Raw genomic sequence first — 25,394 nt, forward strand, 5'->3', positions numbered from 1 at the left:
GTGTCCTAGGTACGTCACTTGTAAAGTATAAAACATTATATGTATGTGAAGTATACGACATAATACATATTGGGGATAATAATTCCCCATACATGACATACTTACTACCTTTGTTTCGAATGGCTCCTCTGCTGGGTGAAAGGATCGCGGGCTCTAGAAAGAAGAGCACTGGGTTCCAAATGACTTGGGCGTAAATCTGGTATGGCGATGTTGGCTTAAACTGAAAATGATAAACAATCAGCATAATTTGCCAGCCATAATTCCCTGAAGTTTGCGAAGGACTCTCCAAGGAACAAGGTACAGGGCACATTATTTTGTAATTCTCTAATAAAAAGGGTCCGTAAATGTTGATCAAATCTGGTTCGAACCTCGAATTCGTGATCTTTTCCATTCCATTCCATCTCGATCGCTCAGCAAGCTCATATCAATTCGAAAAGTATTTAAATATTTTTCAGTGTTCTGTTTTAAGACCATTTCAACGCCATGGAGTGCCGTTTGAACTTGGAAGTGGTTGGTAAAGTCTTGTGCTTTATTTTGCTAATATTGCAAGGGGCCATTCTGGATTATTACCTCTACGAACATCATGAATACAAATCACTTGGATTTATTGCGACTGATGTTGTAGTTCTCGCCATCTGGATAGGCGTGATGTTCATGGCCAAACGAAAGTTGCTCACCGAAAAATGGAGAAAGGTTCGACGAGGAAAAGAAAAAACTGACGGGAAACATCGGCCTGTTGAAGTAAAGAATGATGGTGCGGACGAAATCGCCTTTGTCTTCATCGCGTGGCTGGCATATGTTGCCATCACTCTTGTTCCTGAGATAGCTGTGATTTTTAAAAGATTTGCTGATCAGCTCGGAGATGCCAGAGTGTTCGGGCAAAACTTTCTTAAAGTTGCACTTTGCATCACTCCTATGTTATTTCTGTTGCTGGTTAATTCACTTCACGACGCCAAGCGCCACTCTAAACGAAGAATCTACATTGACAAACTGTCAGCTGGAGTTACGCTGGATCTTCTAGACAGCATTGATATTTTGGAGATTTTGTTTATAGATGATGTAGAACTAAAACTTCCAGTTGCATTGGAAAATGCCATAATTGCATTTGCATGCATCAACTTTTTCTTGCCTACTTTAGCACTGCTTGAATTGAGTGCAATTGTAAAAGGTGAGGTTCGTTCTGCAACTTTTCAGATCTTGTACTCGATATCCTATATTTTTCTGGTAAATGTGCCCTTGGGGGTCATCAGGATTATCCTATGGACCAAATTTAACCAAGACGTGTCAGTATTTATTGGAAAGAATATCATTGCATCAGCCATCTACATATTTGATATCTACGCAACCTGTGGGCCAGAGGAACCATTGCGGTGCCCTGGGTGTGGAAAATGTTATACAGCAGATTCAGTTGATGGCCACAAAGCTCTATGTTCTTGTACTGAACTTGGTGGGGATGAAACTAGTACACCAATGACATCTCCCTTGGCAGATACGTTTCCTCCAGTTTAAAGAGGGACAAGAAACAAGTATAATTTACGAATATGTAAAGGACAAGCCTCAATTGAGGCTAACTAAGCAATCAAAAATCTGTGCATGTGTGAATGTTGTCATGATTAGATAGTGTGCTTTCAAGTTGTCAGAACCAAGTTGTATTACATGAGGTTAAAAACAATTATACATCTCAGGAAGTTTGGAATTTTTCTGTACCAAATAGCTTTATTTACAACTCTCAAAACAACATTATTTTGTTTTAAGAGTTGTGAAAAAAAATTATTTGGTAAATGAACAACACACTGATTGTTTAAATAAGCTCTTTGTTCTAAAAGTCTTAAGTTTTTCTTTTTCCTACTTTTGTCTTGTTCTGTAGATCTCTTTGAAGGTTTCGATTTTTTCAGATATTTTGTTGGACAACTCAGTTGTTTTTTTTGTTTGGAATTTTTCTCCTTGTGCATGTTTTATGTTTAACTGTTGTAGTTAAAAAGGTGAGGTATGGGATGTTTTTAACCTCTAAGAGTGATAAGTATCTAATTTCAGACTATAACATCACCATAAATCCCACAAAAATAATGAAAATACAGGAAATGATCCCAAACTCAAGACGCTCTTGATTGTTATACAAATTCTCTTTGCATTTAGCATAGAAAAATTATAGAGAACAGTAAGAAGAGTATGCATTCTGATGTTAAGATGTAAAAGGTTGAGAAAGAAACTTTTGATGGTTGCATTGATTTTGGTTTACCTTGGTCAGTGTTTGGTCAAGAAAATTTGCACCACACTCTACTGAAGCCAGTCATATATCAAAACTGAAAACATTTTTGCATGGTCACCCAAGTTTTCTTTGCCTTAACTCTGTGGCTTTCTTCAACCTCCTATTGGTTCCTTGTGTTTTGACCCTTTCTTCTTTTTGGCTGTTGTGATGTTTACTGAATACAGGCTTATTTGTAGTATAATAAACCCTTTAACTCCCAGATCAAATTTGTAATTCTCATTACTGTCAACCATGCAATTCTTAGAATGTTAGCTCAGATAATTTAGTATTGAATCAACTTATTATGCCCAAACTGATATTTTTCTTCATTCTCAGCACTTATCTGGTTGATATTGTACTGATATTGTGAGGAGAAATTCTGTCTTGGTCACTTGTTGGAGTTACAGGGTTAATACACAATAGCTGAATTTTGCTTATAAAGCTAAGGGAATCCTTTTTTTTTTTTTTTAAGGCCATGGGCATGAACCAGTATTTTTTTTCTTTTAACAGTATTTGATAACATATATGAGTTTTTAATTGAATAAGGTGTGGACCTTCAATTATTTTGTTTTCAGAACACAAAGATGAAGATCCTGCTACTTATTACAGATTTTTTTATTTTTTTAGGCTGGTCATTATCTTGAGAATTTAATGTACAATTAGTGATTAAATTTTTGATGCTATTGCTGTTGTTTAGATCTAAGTTGATCCACCAAATAGAAAACCTGTTATCTTCAGAATCATTACTTGAGATTCAACCTCCCCCCCTCACCTCCCCTGTAAAATATTACACTTAATGTGGTATTATTTGCTCTGATGTTAATGCTGTTAGGGTTATGTTGTGTCCAAGTCATAAGATTCTATTTACAAATTATGGCCCCATAGGAAACACTTTAGTACAATGTGCCAGTAAATTTGATAGTGGTTGTGCTGATTTGAAAACTGATTTGTTAAAGCTTGGCATGAAGAGTATGTATTATTTTGTGTGTTGTTTTGTTTTGTTTGTTTTTAAGATAGAAACAATGTTCTATTTCTAATTCAGGAAACCATGAACATCTGAAATGCATCTTGAATATTTGCTGTACAAGTATTGCTGCAACAGTTAAGATTAATGCCTGATTTGCATGAATTCTTTGAGACAATCTTGTTTTAGTAACATTTCTGGTGTTTCACAAATATTTTCAGAGTTTAAGCTTTGTATTCCAGCACCATACATGTATACCTTGAGGGCTAACTATAGCTTATCTTTATTTTAGCTATAAGAATCACAGGGGACTTCGGCTCTATCAGGTAACTTTATAGTTCACTAATCATTGTTGTAGCTGTTTTCATTTTCACATGCTGATGTGTGACATATTTTTACAAGGGAGGAAAACAAGTGCATGTTTGTGTGTAGGTGTCACTATAGACATTCTAACAGATATAGTGCAACTTCCATGAGAGCAAGTTCCCTTTCGGAGTATTTTCAAGAGTTTTGTGTGAAGTATATGATATTTACCTGCCTTGCATTATTTATTGGCTTATTAAGACTAAATTAAGTATATGAAAAGTTATCTTTGTTTTATGAATTTGAAAGTTTGCATGGTTGCCATAGGTCTGAAAAAGTGTGGGAATTTCAGTTTTAAGTCAGGTAAAATTAACATTTTTAGCAGAAGTCAGGGAAAGAGAAATTTAAAGTAAATTCATTTGGTCTTGGGTAAATGCTTCTCATTTACCTTGTTTAGAGACCGATTCCAGACCAGCATAATCCATTTGATAGTAAGCAAACATTTGTTTTGCTTCTAGTTTCATTGTTTTTAAATTAAAAGTGTTAAATGTGTCAATGTACAAATTGAGTTGGGTTTCTAGGAAATTTTTAAAAATCCTTTTTACATGGTCTTACATGTTATGTTCATAGTATACGTCTTGTCTTGTTTGAAAGCAGGGCTGTGAGAGGAGGTTGGCAGTCATACTCAGGACTCTTTTACGTCATTTCTAACCCAGTTGGTCAGGAATAGTCAGGGAATTTAAAAGACTTATGACTGTAGCAACCATGATTTGGACCCATCCCCCCTTGGCAAATAGTCCTGCACGCATCGTTGGCACTCACCATTTCGTGCATTATCCGCTGTGCAATCGCTAGAAGTCTCCAGCGTCTACCCAACCCTTAACTGTTGATTCGGATTCCTCTGCTTTGTTTTTTGTTACGCTTTTATGGAAAGAAAACGAAGCAAGGTGAGTTACCATAGAAACGAAAGCTATATCAGCCAGGAATTAGACCTCTTCACCTTTATATGATTTTCGTAAGCGTGATTTGGTTTTAATTTGAACTTGTATAATTAGATATGATTGGACAGATATTCTAAGAGAACAACTCTTTTCTTTTAAAGTCACCCTATCAATTTGAAACCTTATCGGCTTCCGATAATTTTGTTCGATAATTGTCGCTTATTTCATTCATAAATTTTTGGTTAAATTGCAGGCAATTAAATCCTATAAATATTACATTCATCGCTTCAGAGACTGAGAATGTGGACATCAAGCTCGAACGGCAAACTCTGCACTGCTCCACGATCACTAAAGATTGTCAGGTATCTATCTGAAATTTTTAATTTCATAAGGTATCACAAAGCCCTTCAAACTTAAATTATTCCCAGTTTTTTTCATGACTTACAAAGATGGGTAAGAATTGTCTTTGAACAAGTTAAAAACTCAAACTTACAGTTCTTCTAACCTGAGACGAAAACCTGCAAGTTTTTGCCTTGACTCGCATACATGAACAAATATTGTCTCTGAATGCACTCAAAACTCAGACTGACAGTTCCTCTAACCTGCGATGAATGTTCACTCGTAAATCTGAAAATTTCAATTCGAAAAAGGAAAATTTTACTCAAAGAGGAAGACTTTTCTTTGAAACAAGAATAGCAAGCAAGATAACTGACAAAATTTTGATTTTAAATGGGAAGGAAATGTGAGAGAAATACCTGAAATTAATTGTTCGATGGCGACTTAACACGTTGACATCAATTACTTTTATTCGGGGAAGTATACCAGAGTATGCTCAAATTTGGGACAAAGGAAGGCAAATCAAATTTATAGGTGTTTCGTTACCATTATAATGATCGAGATTGCGTGACAAAACGCTCGTGCAACACGCGATTAACCTTATATGGCAGGTGAAGTCTACTGTAACGTCAAGTTGTCATGACAACGAACACTTATCTTAGAATCCGGTTGCGTTTTGAACGAATCGGGCGTGGAGATTTTCATCGCAGATTTCCGTGAAATTATTCAAAGTAGCAAAGAGTATTCATCAAAAATGGCTTCAATCCGAGAAGGTAAATATGATTTAGTTCTATTTCTTGATTCATTTATGTGCAGAAAGAAATCTTTCCATTCTCGATCGTTATTCAGTGGAGTTTTATTTTCTCATCGAATGCTCGTTTTGTTTTTTTTTCCATAGGAGAGATCAAACAAGCTAGTCAAGAAAAGGTAAATTTAACATTTGCACAATTTGTATCTAGTTTAATACTATTGTTGAACTCTTTCTCTCTGTTTGTTTTTCCGCAGGACTTATCTGAGAACCAGGTCAGTAAGAGCCTTACATTTTTAGCTTTGAAGGACGCAGAGGTCCGCAAATAGGTCATGATTTGTAACACCGTGTTAAAAGTAAAGAGGGAATTTACGTTTTGCTGCATTCTCAGTCCGCAGAATGTAAAGCGATAGCCCCTGAGCAAAGCGCTGCTGAAAGTGGAGAGGAAGGAAGGTAAAAGGAATTTAACCTCTAAAAGTTCTTATGTCATTAACACTATTTCCGGTGATGAACGCTAATGTCCGGTCAGCGGTTACCAGACAGAGATTATTGCGTCATCGCTCTTCTCTCTCAAAGAGTAAAAGTTGAGGATTTTGAGAAAAAGTTTGTGAAACTTTCATGCTGAAGCAAAGCTTTCTCGCTCTTCCTTTTCTCTAAAAATAATTTCAGATTTTTTTCTGACTATTTTTTTTCTTTCCTTTTGTATTTGACGAAATCTTGTAGCGGGCCTTCGTGGAAGGACAAGCAGAAGATCAAGGTTGGTTTTTGCTACACCAAAGGGGTGTAGGCCGAGATACCTCGTTGATACTTCGGTTAAAATCAAAAGAGTCTCCGGTCCAACTCACTTTCAGAGAAGGATATATATGTTGTTTGTATTTTATCATCGACAGGAAATCGTTATTTAAATGTATCCAGTCTGTGAAATATCTTTTAAAAGGATAAAACCTCCATTCAGCTTTTAAACCGAGGAGTAAGTTGCTCGTGTCACTAGAGAACGGACCTGATCCCCCCTTAGGCTCTGTAGTATTCATATGACTCTCCCCCCCCCCCCCCCCCGGTTACTGGCAGGTGGTTGGCATTCAGTGTTCTATAGTCCTACCTTCATACTTTGTTGGCGACGACTGATCCCCTCTACTCCCCCTTAAAACCATGTGATCCCCCAAAAAAATCCTCCGGCGTCCCCTCCCCCTCTCACCCCCCCCCCCCCCCCCACCATTGATGAATAACAACTGGTTTCTTACTGTTTGAATATTATTTTTTATTTTAGACGTTAGAAGAAATTGATGCCCAGCAAAAGAAGCAAATAGAGGCACTTACAGCAGAACTTAAGTAAGTATAAGCTTAACCAAATCTAAGTGAAAGTGTGAAATACTGGAGACAAATTTGCGTCATAAGACTTTGGAACGTCTTCGGAAACTTTTGAAACGTCTTCGGAAGTGTTCGTGTGCCTTCGGATATGATCGGGTCCCATGATAAGTTCTTAAGCGTTTGAAGTTTTTTCTCACACGGATATCTATTAATTTGTCACAAACATGATGCGATTTATAAGCTAGGCTTTAGTTTAATTTTCGGAAGAAATTAAATTAAATTCGTAGACTAGTAGTTCAAATTTGTTTTGCCTTTTAATTAATGCAAGATGTGGATTCCAAACGCTTTTTCGTTCATCCACAGAGAGGCAGAAACGGTGTTGACAAATCAAAAGACAAAAAATTTCCAACTCAACAAGACAATGGTGTATCAAGTGCAGTGAGTATTTAGCAAAGTTTTTGAATGACGAACCGTAACCTGGCCTAATTTTTTCCTTTTTTAGGCGAACGGTGACGAGCGTTAGACGAGTGCGAAGCCCGAGTCACACGCGAGGATAGTAGCGCATGACTCGTCTTCACGCTGAATTACGCACGCAGTTTCATTCTTTCTTATGATCTATTGGATGACAAACGCATAGATGACGTCACCGTTAGCCACCTTTTTTTCTACTTTATTATATACCACTTACAAATTTTATGTTGCTGTGATCTGTCCAGAGATAGATCACAGACGTCAAAATATGGTAAGAACATCCGTGACATACAACTACGCCTCATATGCCAATTTTTGGTTCTTAACAAACATGACGTCATCTGTGATTTATTGCGGAATATACGCACAGCAACATGGGATCTATTTGTTAAACAATACAAAGCGCAAACTCATGTCATATAAATTTATTTCAATCAAGTATTATGGGGGAATAAAAAACGTGGGAATCGATTGAAGTTTGGTCGATTGAAGTCTAACATCGTCAAATATTCAAAGATCTTTTTATTATCACTTTGGTTTTATTTTCTTTAAAATGGAATAAAGTACTACGGCTGTTTATTAGGGTCAAGGGTGGAATGCATACCTATTTAGAAAAGTACATATTGAATTGATATATTCTCTCTTACTATGTAGGAAAATACGGGATCACGACGTCTTAAAAAAGGAGTTTAAAAAAGAGGTAGGAGTATCTAGTTATAAGCTCTTGAACTTTCTTCGATGGAGTTTCGTGAAACTGCAACCAGAGTAAATTAACGCGGCCAATCAAAGCAAAGCTGATTATCACGAGGAGCCCATATGAGCTCTTTGAAGCGCGGGAAAACGCAAGTGAATGCGTCGAGTTTTTTTGAAACCTTGCAGCTGATTGGTTGAGGAAGTGCATGCCGTGAGTTTTCTGGGCTAGTCACACACGGTTGAAACAGTACATACTATATCCCGAATGACTCTGGACACTTATTTAAAATTACTCTATTGAAGCGCAATTTGGATTACAGCTGGGAAACTAAACAGGGATCGCCATAGTTGCTCTGTCTTTAAGAAAGATAGCCTAACAAGTGCTGCTTTCTTCTCTCGCAGTTGAAAGAAAAGAAGGTTTCCGAAAAGGCGATGTCCGAAAAGTGAGATAAGTTTTCGTTTATTCATAGTCATTTGTATTCTTAACTACACTGATTTGTCCATGGTATGAAAACTCGTTTTTCTTACGATTATTTACTACGTCCGGAATTATGTGAAGAGAAACCCAAACTTAAAAACCATCAGCCATTATTTATCGGTGATCGTTGGTGAGATATGATTTTTCAGTTTAGAATAGATGTAAAAAAGGAGACCTTTCTAACTTTCACTCGACGGAGATGTGCAGTCTAAGAGAAATTTAGCCATACTAGTTATCAATTATAGCGGGAGGGGGGGGAGGCGGGGAGGCGTTGGGGTTTGGAGGATATTGGAGGATCATATGGTTTTCACGGGGAACAGAGGGGGAATCAGTCGTCGCCAACGAGTATGAAAAGGCAGTCTACATAAAATTGACTGCTCTTAGTCTACAACACTTATCTTTATCTCGTCTGCTTAACACTCAAATTACAGTCTAAATATCCGCAATTTACATTGGATCTGAAATATTTATCTTTTAAAGGTTGGAGAAAGAAGAAGAGAATCTGCATAATCTAAGTATGAAGTTTAAGGCTGCCCAAAAAGAGGGCTGCAAAGTTAACCTTATTTTACAGGTATGTAGTGGAATGTAAGTGTTATATTTTTTGACTACAGTTGTAAATGTTAGGTTATTTAAGCCCAGATCTCCCCCACAGAACTTAGTTGATAGAATTAGGGGACTAGTGTAGAGTAAATTTGGTACGCATGCGTCATTTTCCCTATTTTCCCGCACTTTTGTAACGATATTGAAGAATGAGGGAACTGAGGTCAGGACAGAGATAAACCAATCACAAGCAACCTTGAAAAAGAAGCATATTGAGAGCACAAGCTGTAAACAAGTTGAAATTTGAGTTATCGAACGAATAAAAGATATGTATGTAATTACAATTCCTGCTGCAAGTGTAAGAGCGTTATAATTTATTAAGATAATTTTGGTTTTTTCAACTGAGTTGATTACGTAAATTGGCCACCTAAAGAGTTTCAAAGCTGACGTTTCGAGCTCTGACGAAGAACGCTCGAAATCAGTTTACATTATCAACTAAATAGATAAAACCAAAATTATTTTGTTATACACTCCCACCGACGCAGCCCCATAATTTCTTAAGAGACTTTACCCCTTTATTCATTATAATTTATTGTTCTATTTATTTAGCAAGAGAGAAGGAACTACGATCGGTAAGTGTAATTTCACATAGATGCTTGATATGTTTGTTTAAAACTTTTACAAACAAAGCTGGCTTATGGTTGTTGATTATATTGTTTACTGTTATCAATTGACCCACCTCAATTGCGTTGACCTGAAAGGAACAACCGATCCAGTTTCTTTATGCGAGAGGTTTCAGAAGTAACCATAAAATTTGTTATTCTAACCTAAACTTTGAAGTCAGCGCGATCATTTGTTCCAGTGACTATCATTCACCTCCTCCCCCCCTCCAAAAATTTTTGTCTTCAAATCTCTTGAGCTACATTTATACCCAGGGATACCACCCTTAAACAAATGTTGTTCCATCGAAAAATTCTCGCCTGAGTTGACACTTGCCATGCGAAATTTAAACTATCCGATGGAAAGAGCCCAGGGCATAACAAACAATAGCGCCATTGGATGTCCGTATAAAAATACCCTTTCCCTAGTCTTAATCTGATTTATTTAACCTGTTTTTCGTCTTTGATCTCTCGTATTAATTAGAAAAGAAGCCGAGCTCGAGGAGAAAATCACTAGGCTGAACAACGAAGGCGCTGGGATGCAATCTAGTCTAACAGGTCTCACCACTGAGATAACCGAACAGAAGACTGAGATAGAAAAACTGCGGACTGGAAAGGAGAGGCTTGGGGATAAGTTCTTCCAACAAGAGATGACCATATCTAAACTGGAAATTAGGCTTGGCACGGTCAGTGGATTGAGTTTAAGAAGGAACTAGCTAGTCATTATTTATTCCCGGTGGTGCGGGGTGGCGACTTTGAGGGGGATCGCAGGGTTCTCGTCGCTAATAGAGTATTACGGGGGTACTATGGAAAATTGACTGTCAATAAGGGATCATGAGAATTCTGCAGAACCTTAGGGGGAGATTAGGTAAATTTTATTGTCACACAGCAAATTCCTCTTCCTCATTTTTTTTGTTTTATTTTTCAGATGGACACTCGCATTGGATATATGCAACTGTAAGTAAATTTCAGTTACATCCCAAAAAACACATGGGAAATTTAACCGATAGATTAAACATGTTACAACAATTTTTGGCCGCTATTCCGCTTTCTCTCTTTCTATTTTAAGCAGAATGAAAGTAGTTCGTGAAATTTAGCCCTGAGGACTGACATCGACAAATTATATCAATGACAGATTTATTGCATTTCGCGTAAATTTATATGCGAGAGGGTTGGATGTTTTATTTAAATATCAGTGACTGGTCGACTTGGTCGCCATGTTCACTAATTTCTAGTTTCATTTTCCTCAGACGTTATAAAGCAGATGAGGTAAAGAATACCTCGCTGAGATTACAGGTGAGTTTTAATTATGCCAAATCTCATTGATAAAGATACCAAAAAAAATAAGAAAGGCACAGCAACAAAAATATCAAAAGCAACAACAACAAATAATATCAACAACAATGACGAAAAATTTCTGACGTTGCATCAGGAAGATGGTCAATTTTAAGCTAGGTAGACAAAGTGAGAAAGATAGTTTTTCATCTGCAATCGTGACAAGATAATGAAAACTCTCTTAACGTTCAGACTTGTAGATAGAAATTGTTCTTTAGATAAACAAAGTTTGATCTAGAACTTATTGGTGAAGTTCTTCGGTCAATTTTTTTTTTGCTCTGCTTAGGCATTGAATTGATCTTCTTTCAGCTATTAGCTCAGCAACGTCACTGATATTTAAATTTATTATATACTCAACAAAATATCGCGTTTCTGATTGGTCAATGATGAATGCATAAATAGGTTATAGAGTGCAATAGAGGTTATAGAGTGCAATACGGAGAAGTTGCCATGGAAACACCGGGGAAGCGCCAAATTTGAACACCAACTTATAAAAAAATGGCTGACAGAGTTCGGCTTGTAATATTTTCTGAGAAACTTTCCAGAACTTCACGCTTGATTTACCTGTCACAACATTACATTTTTGATTGGTTCAAATAAAACATGTGAGCATTTTGGAACCCATTGAAGTGTTTTTTGTAGTACGTAAGGCGTGCAGAGTAGCGCGATGGAGTAATTTTGTCGAGAATATAATAAATAAAAAATCGTATGAACCTGCTCGTGCATTTCGTGATTTATGGTCACTCGTGATGTTTTGAAAGTTCTCAAATTGCACTCGCCTACGGCTCGTGCAATTTTGAGAACTTTCAAAACATCACTCGTGCCCATAAATCACGAAATGCACTCGCGTTCATACGATTTCCTATACTTATTGCCAGGCTTACGTTCTTTTAAGTTGATGTGAACTGCGTAACGGGAATGAAATCTGTTAAGCGCAAGGATGGCTACTCCAAAACTTTCAGATTAGAAGTTTGCAAGAGTTCTATGAATTAAACATTCTTTTCCTTTGTAAATTGTAGATCAATGAATACAAGAAGGCCATATCAGAGAGTAACAAGGAGTAAGTAAAATATCAATAAAAAAAAGATTTTTTGTTAGTCACAGGCGTAATTCATGGCTTATGAAAGCGAGGGCGGATAATTTTTAAGAGGGGTTGTGGTTTTCAGGCGGAACGCAACGGGGATTAGTCGTCGCCAACAGATTATAAAGTGAGGATTATAGGAACTGACTAGCAATTAACTTCCAATGAGCGGGGGGGGAGGGGGGGGGCGCAATGGAATATTACAGAGCCTTATGATGGACCATGTAAATTTTACAGTGAAACAACCAAAATCCTCCGAATGCTCTCCCCACCCACGTGATAAATAATGTCCGGTCCATTAGCGTGTGTAAATGTAAACCTCATTAGGTATTTCAGGCGGCACTTAAATACTCTCGAAGCAGCATCCTACAAAAAGGTCCCACAGTATTTAATGTATGTCATGTTTGAAATGAGAACATCAATTTACCAGTTTTGAATTGGGGAAATATAATAGACCCTATAAAGTTTTACGAGATATGTTCTTTATCATTGCCGTAATTCATTATATTACGTCTTCAGGTTGAAAAAGACTCAGGAACAACAAAAGGCGGAACTGCAGTCACTCACTGCTCAGCTTGAAAGCTACAGAGCCGAATGCGAAAGAAGAGGCGAGATCAATGAGGTACATATTGACCAATCAACTCGAGAATTTCCTTTTACGACATTAAAAAAGACACGTAAGCCAGCCTCGTTTCTTAGACTTTCCGAAACGAAGCAGAACGTCGTGTAATGCTATGCGCGCGACCAAAATCATGAGGGAAAAGAATCTGACATCACATCGAGTCAGCCTCTTTCCCAGTCCTTTTTTTCTTGAGGAAGGGAAAAATTGATCAAACAGATAGAGTCGTTTAACTTCTTGCAATACAGATTAAAATATATAATAGAGAAATGGAACTACCGCAATTTTAGTTTTAACTTTTCTGACTTTTTTTATGACCAGGTCGACAAGGAAACAAAAGCCAATATGAAAATGTGAGTAATTGTTTGCTGTTCTTAAAGCGAAAGTCAGAGAAAGTGACAGAAAGGAAAATACTGTTATTATGGGTAGCTAGTCCTTGGTTCTTTGTTGTTTTTTCTTTGTTTGTTAGTTTGTTTTGCTTTGCTTATTGGTTATATGTATGTAGATAATGGGAGAAATGATCCTAAATATTTGGGTAATAAAATATTTTTAGAAACTGAAAAATATCTTTTTTAAGATTAAAATTCGTTCTAATAGAAACTTTTTCCAATTTTTAGGGACATCCGAATTCTTTATCAGCAGGTAAGAAATTTCTTAATTTATTTCATGACTCCGAGGAAATCTGGAGTAATCTTGAATAATTCAATCCCTTCTTTCGTGGTGATATATCAGCGAAATGTTTCGTGGCACTTAGATCCGATACCAAACTGAACCTCTTATTTTCCTTTTTTGCAGAATGCTTTACTCCGCCATGAACTGACCAGCGGTTTCATCGCATGCTACAGAGAAGTGAAGCGATTCTTTTGGCGTGCCATCGACGCCATTAGATTGCTATTCCGCTGAGCACTTCAAAGGAAAGGGGGGGGGGAGTAAATTTTTCTGATATATTCTTTTTTTTTTGGTTATTTGTTAAAAATCAAAATTTTTAAAATTGGGACACCAGAGACCTGAGTAGAGCAAGAATCAGAAGAACATGTGAAATATCTTCGAACAGTCTAAATGATGTCTAACTTGTGTCTTAATCCTTCCACCCAACCTAACATAGCTGAGTGTTCTTTCCTCATTTTGTCCTATCGTCGTAACATCAGGTTTGGAGGCAGAGCCATTGTACGTGGTTGACATGTTCACACCAGTCGATAACTTGTCACATTCTCACAGACAGTTTAAGGAAGCGATTTGTTTCATTTTTGAGGTCAGTAAGCAACTAATGTTTTTGAAATGAACTCGAGAAGTGCTTGATGAAACATCTCTTTGGTTCGATTTTATATCTGGCAGGGAGAGCAAAGGAACGTTTGGTAATGGCTTGCAAAACAAAAACACAAAAAAAAAGTTTTGGTGCATATTTTCTTTTACTTTTGGTTACTGCGTAAGGTTTTGATTTTGTTTATAAAATGAGGCTTTGGAATTGTTGGTAAGGCCGCTAAAGGTTGCGTGAGCAAAAGGAAACGCGACTGGCTGTTGATAATGGTTTGCAACGGAGAGGTTTTGATGATATATTGATTTCATAAAAATTGCAGTTTAAGTTTTGATTTTGTTCAGTGGAAAAAAAAATGTAATCATAAGTGAGGCCGATGAGAGGTGTGCGTGCAAAAGGATACGCGACTGGCCATCGCTGATGGTTTGTAAGGAAAGGGATGGAAATTATTGATTTTTAGGTTTGGGTTCTCATAACATGAATGAAGTATTGAATAAGTTGCTAGGGCCGGTGGACGTACGCTAAAAGATACGTGACTAGCCACTGCTGATAGTTTGTAAGGAAAAGGATAAAAATTGTTGATTTTTTTAGTTCTTGGATTCTCATAAAATGATTGAGGTATTGGATAAGTTGGTAAGGCCAGTGGGCGTACGCTAAATGATATGCGACTGGCCACTGCTGATGGTTTGTAAGGATAGGAATGGTACTTCAAAACGTTTTTTTCGGATGGAGTTTGTTGATTTATTTCTTTGCTGCTCGTACAAATGAATACGAGTATTTGGATAAGTTGGTAGGGCAAGTGGGTGTACGCTTAATGATACGCGACTGGCCACTGCTGATGGTTTGTAAGGAAAGGAATGGTACTTTAAAAAGTTTTCTTTTGGATAAAATATGTTGATTTATTTCTTTGCTGCTCGTACAAATGAATGCGAGTATTTGGATAAGTTGGTGAGGCCTGTGGGCGTACGCTAAATGATACGCGACTGACGATTGCTGATGGTTTATAAGAAAAGGGATAAAAATAAAGGTTTTTTTTTAGTTTTTTAATTCTCATAAAATGAATAAGATATGAAATATGTTGTTAAAGCCAGTGGGCGCACGCTAAATGATACGCGGCCGGCTATTGCTGATGGTTTGTAAGAAAAGGGATATAAACTGTTGCATTTTTTAGTTTTTGGGTTCTCATAAAATGATTGAGGTGTTGGATAAGTTGGTAAGGCCTGTGGGCGTACGCTAAAAGATGCGCGACTGGCCATTGGTAATGGTTTGTAAAAAAGGGATAAAAATTGTTGTTTTTTAGTTCTTCGGTTCTCATAAATTGATTGAGGTATTGGATAAGTTGGTAAGGCCAGTGGGCGTACGCTAAAAGATGCGCGACTGGCCATTGGTAATGGTTTGTAAAAAAGGGATAAAAATTGTTGGTTTTTTAGTTCTTCGGTTCTCATAAAATGATTGAGGTATTGGATAAGTTGGTAAGGCCAGTGGGCGTACGCTTAATTAACGCGACTAGCCATTGCTGATGGTTTGTAAGGAAAGGAATGGTACTTTAAAAAGTTTTTTTCGGATAAAGTTTGTTGATTTATTTCTTTGCTGCTCGTACAAATAAATACGAGTATTTGGATACGTTGATAAGGCCTGTGGGCGTACGCTGAAAGAGACGCGACTGACCTGCTAATGGTTTGTAAGAGAAGGTAGTTCTTAAAATAAATGAGGTATTGGATAAGTTGGCAAGGCCGGTGGACGTATGCCAAATTATAAGTGAATGGCCATTGCTGATGGTTTATAAGGAAATTGATAAAAAGTGTCGATCATTTTAGTTCTGGGGTTTTCATATAATGATTGAAGTGTTGTTACTTAATAATTTTTTTTCGACAAATTTTGTCGGTTTTGTTCTGTACTACTCGCAGAAATAAATACGAGTATTTGGAGAAGTTGGTGAGGTCAGTGGGCGTACGCTAAAAGATACGCGGCTGGCCATTGCTGATGGTTTGTCAGGAAAGAAATGGCGTTTGATTTTTTTTTTACGAAACTTGTTTAATTAGTTCTTGGCTGCTCTTAATAATTACTCGGAGGTACTAGATAAGTTGACGAGGCCCGTGGGCGTGCGCTAAATGATACGCGAGTGGCCATTGCTGATGGTTTCTAAGGAAAGGAATGCTGTTTATAAACTTTTTCGTTGATAAAACGGTTGGTTCAGTTTTGGCTGCACATAATATGAATGAGGTATGGGTTATGTTTGTTAGGCCGGTAGACGTACGCTAAATGATACGTGACTGGCCTTGATGATTTGTGAAACGAAGTTCTGTCGATAACGATTTTTTTTCTTGATTAAAGTTTTAATTTTGTCCATAAACTGTCCAGTAAGTACTGGATAACTTAGTGATATCAGTAGGCGTGCGCTAAAAGATACGTGACTGACCTTGATGATGGTTTGCGAAGAAGAAGCTGACATTTATGAACTTTGTATATAAAAATTGGATTTTGAGTTTTCGAAGGTTTTGTGTTAAAAAAAGAAAAGTGTATCATATGAATTTGACTATAAATTCGTTTAAGAAAAATAAATGAAAGATAAATATAAGAATTAATGTAAAAAATTAAGTCAAAGAAGTCAAAGACGGCTGGATTAGGAAAAGTGTTTTTCTGTGAAAAAGGGTAACAGCGTAACGGTAGCTTGACGAACCAGCTCTCTGTCTTGTGAAACCAGCGGTGCACAGCACAAGTTGGCTGATGGTTCATTCCTAACCTGTTTGTCCATTCTTTATCAAACATCCTTTTCTCTCAATTTCATTTTTCTTTTGAACAACAAATAACTTCGAAAAGGCTCTGGTGTCCCAAAAAAAGAATTTTTTTACTTTGTTATTTTAGTTATTACATTAATTATTTTTATCATTATCTATTTTTTTTTAACAAAGACCGAGATCGATTTTATCTCACTCAGTGTGTATTAATATTAGTTTAAATAAAACGGAGAATTTTTGTATATGTCTAAGACTTGTTTTATATCACAATTTGGATGGAAAACATCACTGGAGGTAAAGAAGTATACAAACCGAAGAAAAAAAGGGGAAATGAAAAGAGAAGAGATCAAAAAAAACGTTTTACGGAAGCATTGCCGATCGAGAAAAGTATTCTTTTGTAGATTTATATAATTCAGTCATATTGAACAACCAATTTTCCGATAAAATGTACAAAACAAAACAGTTTCGGGGGAACTTGGTACAGCATGCGAAAAAAAGCTTATCAATAAGGAACCGGTGATCATTTATCGTCTGGGAGGGATGGGGGGGGGGGGGGGGGGGAGAGATTTGGTGAGTGTCAGAGGATTTAGGATGTATTGTGTCAGATGAAATTTACCAGATTCCCCATAAGGCTCTTTAACATTCTTATGATCCCCATCTCATTGGTGATTAATTGGTAGGCCCTCCCCCCCCCCCCCCCCATACTCTGTAGACATTTCCGTTCCCCGTCGTAACCTCTGGGAGTCATGTGATCCTCTCCAAAATCTCTACTCTCCCGGCCCCTTTCTTTGCCCCTTCCCACAGGCGATGAACAATTTTCTAATTTATGGTAGCTGAGACTTCCTAACAGGAAATTTCAGTAAATTTTCCTGGCTGAGATTTTATACCCATCACTGTTTAATAGGAAAAACTTTCCGACCGCTGAAAGAGATGAACGAGGCACGACTTTTCAGTTTGGATTCTTCATTCGTACTGGGAGGTTCAAATGCGAAAATTTGCCTTTCCGATCGCCAATATCACGATTTCTCAATAGAGAGCTAACCCTTCGTCTAATCATAAAAACATATTGTGATCTGGACAAAGGAAAAGCGTTGTTCGATGCAGCCCGGTTTATGTGGCTTATATGATGAGGAGACCTTTTCATAATTGTCAAGAAAAAATTGTTGGTTTTCTGTTCAGCTTTTTCCTCTCTTTATTTCTCTGTTTCCTAGTTTTGATCAATGTTGTGTATTTTACAAAAACTGCCAAACTTTTCTCTCTTCAACAAAAAGCCATTTATGTTTAGGTTGTCATTCTGACATCTACGTAAAGTTGATTAATACACAGGGGGGTGGATGGGAGAATTATTGATTATAGGGGAGGAGGGGGGAGGGTCTTAAAGTAGATTTACTGCAACCCACTTCTTCACAAACTCCTTATGAGATAATCCAAGCGTTACTGTCTAATTAGTCCTTTGATATCAATCGGGAAAGCAAATAGATGAAATCATGTCTCTGATCAGGACCTCTTTGGATTGACGACAAAAAGCCTCATTAAACGTGATAGGACAATACCAGAGGACTGCCCTTTAACGATCAAAATTACTGTATTGGTTTTGTGCACATCTGCAACGCGCGTGGCCCTCGCGCGAAGGAACAAAGCCACACAACGACCCTTGCCAACCAACGTTGGTCGCTGGGAACCGGCACTAGGCTGTGAAACGTAATTCATCCAGTCCTTCCTAACCAAGACTTCAAAACGCTCACTGGGTCCAAAGTTGCAGATCTCAAACTGGATGATAGTAAGACTGTTCAACGGCAGGGTGAAGTCATTACTTGCGTATCGACCCCTAAGAAACGCAGTACTTGGTTGGATGAAACGGCGAGACAGTCTTTCAAATGCAAACCCTTTCTGAGTAACACCAAGGAGTTTGAGTTTAAAGGCCGTGGCTGGTGGAGTAAAACTCACTTCATAATGAACGTTATCATTCGCCGAAAGGTTCAAATTGCGAACAACAGAGCCGGATGCGGTGACAATCTGTAAACGAAGGGAGGCTGGGTCGACTTTATCATTAGGAGCCAGTAATGTAAGCACCATCGTGTTTGATTTTCCTGAGGATCGAAATGGATGTTGAGAATATCTATTATAAAAGGGAACTGCATATACAAGCTACAGATTTGATGATATTTACTCATTATTCCTGCATTTTTTTTTCTTCCAGTTAAAATTATTTAGTTTTCTTTAACGTAGTGCTAATTCAATCCAACAAAACCAGGGCGGGAAATTTGTCAAGGCACACATAGCTTGGACAGACCTTGAAGCTTTTGGTAGCTATTATCTCCCAGAAAACAAAAATTATGAGATGAAATAAGAAGTGAGTTATTAGTGAATAAAAGAGTACCTTAAGCACATTGCTATTTATAATGGTGATAGGGCTGACTTGAGTCCAATTCGGTCTGTAACTTTACGAGTGATTAACAAAATCGGGCGACTGCGGGGCGGGAGTCCAATTTGTCAGTCACGAGTATGATTACAGACAGAATTGGACAAAGTCCTGTTACCAATTAATAATAACCGTTACAACTTCCGGAAATAAAAAAAAAACAAACACATTTAGGACAAACATCACTGGTAGAGATAATGTCTAAAATACAAAATTCCTCCTTTTTGGAAATTCCCCATTGTTTTTTCAGGATAAGTGGTTGTTGCTAGGGTTGTTGCTATGGTTGTTGTGATCAATTCTGTGAGTGATGTATTTAGCTCGGTGGACTTAGTATCATTGGCTGCTTCGACTGTCCGATTACAGGTGTCCGATTACAACCAACTGTCCTATTACAACTGAACAGAATGATTAATAAAAATGAAGCAGCTAATGCATCAATAACATCTGAGGAAATTGTAATGGTTATGATAAAGAAAATAATAATATAATGCTCCTTATTTCCAATACGACACTGATGTAGGACTCCACTTCATCCTCCTTCTTGAACCCATCCCTTCTGTCGAAGCCGTACAGGTATGATTTTATTAATATCACACCACGAAACGCTGTGCTAATCTTAGCAGGTTTCAGCACGAAAAAAGGACAACAATTTTAGTGCAAAGGCAAAATCTGAACATCTTATCTTAGTGTCGCCCATAATTACCCTGCGTGAAATAAACATTGATTCTAGTAAGAGATCAATTAAAACTTATCTCCTGGGGGGTGGTTTTTCCCTTTTTAGGGGGGGGCAATACATGGTCTTCAGGGGAATAGGGAGATCAGTTGTTTCTAGAGAGTATACATGGAAACGGTAGAAAATTGACTGCCAATGAGAGGGGAATATTACAGAGCCTTGAGGGGAGGATCAGATGGAATTATAATGCGCAAAAAGTACATGACCCTCCCCCTCCCCATCCCCGGCGAGAAATAATGGCTTGCCCCTTACTCTCAAACTAGTGAGTTTATTTAAGTAAGCATCAAATTTAGTGAATTATAATTGTTATACTAACGTGCGATAGGGTTCGAAAAAGGCACCTCGCTTTTCCTTCGACGACGTCCCACTGGAATCATAAAATAGTGTTTGAAGTTGATGTTTGTCTTGCTGGTTGATTTGACGTAAAACTCGTGATCCCCAGTCGTTTCTGTTGTAATCTCCAAAGTCCAATAACCTTTTGGGGGGCTCGCAATTTGGTAGAAACAAAGCTGAGAAAGGTTGACCTTCTGTGCTGTAATGATGGCCCCAGAGGGGTTTCTCAAAGTAATATCCCGGCCTGGAGTGTAATTAATTGAGATGAAAACATATTAAAAAATGAAAGTTATAACGAATACACAAATGAGAAGATTTGAAAGAGAGAAATTCTTAGTAGTTTGAAATTTTGCCTCTCCTCACGATCCTGAATTGATGCGCATTTTTCAGGTCCTCTAAGGAGAGTTTCCACTGGTTACTCCCGACTCTCTTTTGATACAGGGGACAGAGTTCTATTAATAAAGCTCACTTAGGAAAAGAGTGATAAACTTGGAATGAAAGTTGTCGCGAACAGGCGCAATTTTTTTTCTGTTTTGCTTTGTTTTTGCCTTTATTTTCTTCTGTTATGTTTCGTTATCATCGTTACTTTCCGTGATACAGTTTTCATTTAACAACTTTTGAAATTTTTGGGAAGTCATTAACAAGCTGGGACAAAGACTTCATCAGCTAAATATCATCAGAACTGTAGATGACTGGTATGAAAGGAAGGGAGGAACAGCCTCGATCACTAACCGTTTGTATCAGGCTGATTCGTTTTAACTGATATTGTTACAGTCTCGATGGAATCATCCACGGGGAACTTATAACGACGCAGCCCGCCGGAAGTTCTCTTTTTTCTACCGGACTCGCTGGATCCGAGGCTGATGAAGGTGGTACCTTCCAAGGATCCTCTTGTAACGTTTGCAAGTTTCTCCAGTTCTTTTGCGCTTTTCAACAGCACGACTTGTCCCGAAGTGAACTCGGCAAGTTCACGGAAAGCTGGATGAAGCTTACCCCCACAGGCGCCTAGTGAAAGAATCACCATCATAGGCTTTTTTCATTGACGATGACATATTACGTCATTCACTGATTTACAAACTGAGGTTTTATGGGAAGACAAAGATATTTTGTTTTTATACCACATGAACTGGTGCTCAGTGCTAATTAAAAGTTTTGTGTCAAATCACATTGAAGTATGTAAACTGACATGGTATGGAAAATTATTTCACCGTGAAGGGAGAAATATGCTGACCTTATTAGGAATTGTGATCCAATTTCAGACGATTTCACACGATTTCCTGTCTCAGAAAATACCTCATCCTCTCCCCCTCTCTCCATTCATCTCCACGCACGGCGTAACTCGGGTGTTAAATGGGGAGAAGGAGGGTCGTCGTTACTTATTTCTGCGCTTCTTACTTGGCGCGGCTTTTACCGCTGTTGCACTTTATGGATGTACGGGCTTGCATTTGCACGCCGACCAACTAATGCAATATTTAGCATTGGAAGACTTATGACACGCACATTCTTCTCCTTCACGCATTTCACCTCTCGAATTATAAGGTTTACACGCCGTTGCCTCTTTTTTTCAAAATAAATCTGCTACCAGTAGGAGGTTCAGACACACCCCCCCTTCCCCTACCCACGCCCCTGCTACGTTGCACTCCCCATAGTTAATAAAGAGAGAACAACTTGTCCGAATACCTGTAGTCAGAAAATGTATTGTGACATCATCCATTTCTGCCAGAATCTTCACTTCTTCTATTTTCTCCTCCGTAGCGTCTTTGGGGCCAGCGTCAGTAAAAACGTACATAGGAGAGCCGAACAGAGGGTCCTGCCCGAAAGCATTTACAATACCCGCTAAAGTATATTCCGCGCAGTCTCCCCCTCTATGTGCAGTCAAGGCATTTATTGCATCAACAAACTCTAAAGATTGGTTACTTTCTTTATATACCACCTCTCCGGCGTCTATGAGCGCATGAAAAATGATAAAATAAAATAAAATAAAAATAAATGAATAAAACCAGGAGCCCATTACTAAAAAGTAATGGGCCCCTGATAAAATAAACAATAAAACAAAACAAAAAAAACAATGATGATGGCGAACTTACTAAACACAATTATAGGAAAAGTATGAATAAACACAAGTATTAAGAATGTTGATGCCGAAGACTAGTGACGCAATAGCGAAGCCGTTCGTTTAAAAGCAACAGCGTTCGAGGAGCATTCAGTCTACCCCGTGTGGCAATAATTTCATTTAAGAAAATATCCTGAGAGTGCAGAGTGCAAGCAAGGTAATTTTGTGCTGCAATGTGGTTTTTCAATGCGAGGCTCAAGTATCCGTAAGGCCCAGCAAGAATATGCTACCTAATGGTTCATTCTTCGTTTTAATATCTACATTAGAATCTTCAAAGTTGTTCCGAAAAAAAATTACCTCCTTGTTGTGTTGCCTTGTATTGTTGTCTGGATAAGATCTTAAAACTGCATACCTGACATAGGGTCATTGAAAGGTGATAGGATATAATCCACCGGCACCTCACGCGGATAATTGATGACTGCTGTGGCTATCTTTTTTACGGCTTCTATTGTATCACCCATACTTCCGGTATCGTCAATAACAAACACCAAAGACACATTTCCTTCGACTGCCATAAAGCCATCAAATGTCTCGTTTCCGAGACCCTGACGAAGTCTCCGAAGAAAGAGATTTCCTTCATTCTCGAGAGATCTTTTTTTTCGCTTAGAAGACATGCTGAGTAAATATAATATTCGTCCGAGTACCTCTCTACCGTAATCGAAGCTTTTGCTCTTGACTGCATCTTCCAAAAGCTGTGATAACTTAGCAAGAGTGAGGTTGCTGTATTGCAACTGACTTCCCATCGCAGCAGCGTTCGCTACAGCCTCCTGGATCTCGCTGATGACTTCGAGGAACTTGTTAGATGGCATGTAAATTGTGCGTTGTTGAGGCCTTTTGGTAGGGGAGTCGCTTTCCAAAGAACGAACGAGACTGAAACCAGGTACAGGTAGCTCAGTTTCGGGATTTGGAGCAACTCGAGAAAACCCAAAGAGCGCTTTTCGGGTAAATCGTAGAGAACCAAAAAGGTCCCCAGAACAACCATACGCTGATAAAAGCAAGCAGACAATGCCAACTTTGAAAGAGAATAACGATGTTTTCATCGTATTTGCCATTTCTCTCGTGTAAGCCGAACGAAAACCTGTCTCAGCTTGGCCGTTGGCACTGTTGGCACTGTTGGCACTGTTGGCACTGTTGGCCAGCCTCCAAATGTTTTTCCTAAGCCCCAATCTCATCCCTCTGTGAAAGTAAGCTGGTACAGTTGGTAATTCTCAGTGGCGTGATTTTGGACATGAAAGCCTTCTATTTAAGGTCAATTATATGTTTTAGTAAATGTTAATGAAAGGAAACCGTCCTGGAAAGACGATACTCAACTTCTTGTTTATGGCCGTAATATGTAAGATGGTACGATCTAAACGAAATTTTTTATTTACATTGGTATTAAAAAATTTTTATGTGTTTAACAATCAAGAACTTATTCAGTCGATGATAATTTCCTTCACTTTAGTGACCTTAATTAATGTGCGATTCAGCGGTGATATCATGAAGGGTTATGCACAATTTGTAACGTGAGTAGATGCGTATTTAAACAAGAACCATTATCATCTACCTAAAAGCACTGTGGAGTATTAGTAATGGGGAAAGTACAAAGAGAAGCCATTTTGTAAATTGTCAGAGGTGTTGTGGCAACATTTCAATATCTATAAGTGTCGACAGAACACATGTGGTGATTCATGTAGTTAATTAGTTTTTCCTTTTGGGATAAATTGTTTATTAAAGCATTATTTTCTGTCTTGCTCTCTCTTTCTTTATTTTATTTTACTTTTCTTTTATTTTTTATTTGCTGACGATAAACAGATCGAGGATCAGAAGCAAAACATCGCGGCAATGATTATGAGACTGATACTTCGGGCAGCCGACAGAAAAAATCGTGTTGGATTTGTAATTTGCAGATTAACTGGAAAGATTAAAAAGCGCTAGCATTGAAGAGAGAAAAATGACAGTAAGCGATTACAAAACATGATGCTTCGGTGACAATATGTAATAATCGTCGAATGCAAATAAGAAACCGTTATAGAAAGTAAATATAAACAAGCAAGTGTGAAGTAACTTCAGAATTGATAAGGGTCGTGGGTGCCAAAGAAGACTCGTAAGTAAATGATGAACCTCTTTGCGATAAGTCTTTTTGAGTATTCCGAACCGCCTTCTTTATGGCTGTGAATACATGAAAATGTGAACTGCGGTTGACGAAACGAATATAAAAGCGATCCTCGTAGTTATGAATACTACGTAACTAGTAGTGAAAATAAGGCCTGAAAAAAAGTCAGGGCTGTACGGTATTTGAAAACACGACCTCTGCAATACTGGTGCAGTGCTTCACCAACTAAGCTAACAAGCCAACATGGAGCTGATCATTATGTTGGTGCAAAATAAACGCGTGAAGTGATAAATAAATGTCCGTGAATGTATGAGAAGCATATATGCGAACTGCGGATAAAGACATGAACATGAAGGCGATCTTGAGATCGCCTTCATGTTCACGCCTTCTTTATCTCAGTTATGTAGATTGTCTCATATACAGGAAATGAAACTTCGCACGGGTTTCTTAAGTTTTCGTCAAGAACATTTTCTAGCTTCCGGCTGCACAATAATTTAGTTTTATGAAGTGAGTTAATAATGTAATTATATCACCATGAAGGGTTTTTATTGATGACGGTTAGAGCGTCAACCTTGAAATCACTCCTCGTTTGCTTACTGCTGCACTAGCAACTCTGATGAATTGTCAGTTGTTTCATAATTGATCAGGCGTTACTTGCGACTTTTTCACCTTGCTCTATTTCACAGAAAAAGGGACGCGCACCGTAAAACCTTTATTTACTTTTTGTCTCACCTTCCCTTTGTTAAATTTCTCGAAAATCAATGACACAATACATGTGATATTTTACCATCTCGCGAAGAAAGTTGACAAGTCTAAGCTTTGTTTATGAAAGGAATCTATATCTGCACACGAACCAAGTGATAAGAAGTGTTTATCGGTTGTTTCGTACCCACAGTCGTTTTATACCCGGTTAGGTCGATTTTTACCCGGTCAGTTGAGTTTTTTCGTATATGTACCCGTACTAAAGTATCTTTCTTCATG

The 25,394-nt window shown here is 38.0% G+C and overlaps 3 protein-coding genes across 4 annotated transcripts; 2 read left to right on the plus strand and 1 right to left on the minus strand.

Annotated features, from left to right (window-relative positions):
- The first annotated feature begins 162 nt into the window (after positions 1 to 162).
- On the plus strand, positions 163 to 2,929 carry LOC113671647 (transmembrane protein 121B). Its single transcript, XM_027187893.2, has 2 exons — positions 163 to 297; positions 456 to 2,929. The coding sequence occupies exon 2, from the start codon at positions 484 to 486 to the stop codon at positions 1,507 to 1,509; it is 1,026 nt and encodes a 341-aa protein (XP_027043694.2). The 5' UTR covers positions 163 to 297; positions 456 to 483; the 3' UTR covers positions 1,510 to 2,929.
- LOC113671648 (uncharacterized) lies at positions 1,769 to 16,961 on the plus strand. Of its 2 annotated transcripts, none has more exons than XM_089206985.1 (21): positions 1,769 to 3,538; positions 4,170 to 4,462; positions 4,710 to 4,818; positions 5,691 to 5,719; positions 5,798 to 5,815; positions 5,932 to 5,993; positions 6,264 to 6,297; positions 6,808 to 6,869; positions 7,212 to 7,286; positions 7,974 to 8,019; positions 8,415 to 8,455; positions 8,971 to 9,061; positions 9,640 to 9,662; positions 10,174 to 10,375; positions 10,618 to 10,646; positions 10,940 to 10,985; positions 12,044 to 12,084; positions 12,625 to 12,727; positions 13,046 to 13,077; positions 13,342 to 13,366; positions 13,520 to 16,961. In XM_089206985.1, the coding sequence occupies exons 9-21, from the start codon at positions 7,270 to 7,272 to the stop codon at positions 13,625 to 13,627; spliced, it is 804 nt and encodes a 267-aa protein (XP_089063111.1). In that variant the 5' UTR covers positions 1,769 to 3,538; positions 4,170 to 4,462; positions 4,710 to 4,818; positions 5,691 to 5,719; positions 5,798 to 5,815; positions 5,932 to 5,993; positions 6,264 to 6,297; positions 6,808 to 6,869; positions 7,212 to 7,269; the 3' UTR covers positions 13,628 to 16,961. The 2 variants fall into 2 exon arrangements, with proteins under 2 accessions (XP_089063111.1, XP_089063110.1); XM_089206984.1 differs by having other exon boundaries at positions 1,770 to 3,538; positions 4,173 to 4,462.
- Positions 16,962 to 17,884: 923 nt separating this feature from the next.
- Positions 17,885 to 24,043, minus strand: LOC113671651 (uncharacterized). Its single transcript, XM_027187898.2, has 5 exons — positions 22,671 to 24,043; positions 21,886 to 22,149; positions 20,938 to 21,210; positions 20,189 to 20,449; positions 17,885 to 18,807 (listed from the first exon to the last, which is right to left on the minus strand). Exons 1-5 carry the CDS (start codon positions 23,488 to 23,490, stop codon positions 18,215 to 18,217), a joined length of 2,211 nt encoding a protein of 736 aa, XP_027043699.2. The 5' UTR covers positions 23,491 to 24,043; the 3' UTR covers positions 17,885 to 18,214.
- Between the last annotated feature and the right edge of the window lie 1,351 nt (positions 24,044 to 25,394).

Source organism: Pocillopora damicornis, chromosome 5, assembly GCF_964200805.1.
Source record: "Pocillopora damicornis chromosome 5, jaPocDami1.2, whole genome shotgun sequence".
Classification (NCBI taxonomy): domain Eukaryota; kingdom Metazoa; phylum Cnidaria; class Anthozoa; order Scleractinia; family Pocilloporidae; genus Pocillopora; species Pocillopora damicornis.

Coding starts and splice junctions, on each gene's coding strand:
- LOC113671647 (XM_027187893.2), top strand. CDS start 484: ATGGAGTGCCGTTTGAACTTGGAAGTGGTTGGTAAAGTCTTGTGCTTT.
- LOC113671648 (XM_089206985.1), top strand. Junction 9,663..10,173: donor GAGAGAAGGAACTACGATCG/GTAAGTGTAATT, acceptor CGTATTAATTAG/AAAAGAAGCCGAGCTCGAGG. Junction 10,986..12,043: donor ATACCTCGCTGAGATTACAG/GTGAGTTTTAAT, acceptor TGTAAATTGTAG/ATCAATGAATACAAGAAGGC.
- LOC113671651 (XM_027187898.2), bottom strand. CDS start 23,490: ATGAGATTGGGGCTTAGGAAAAACATTTGGAGGCTGGCCAACAGTGCC. Junction 22,150..22,670: donor TTTCAATGACCCTATGTCAG/GTATGCAGTTTT, acceptor ATGCGCTCATAG/ACGCCGGAGAGGTGGTATAT. Junction 18,808..20,188: donor TTTTTCGAACCCTATCGCAC/GTTAGTATAACA, acceptor TTCGATCCTCAG/GAAAATCAAACACGATGGTG.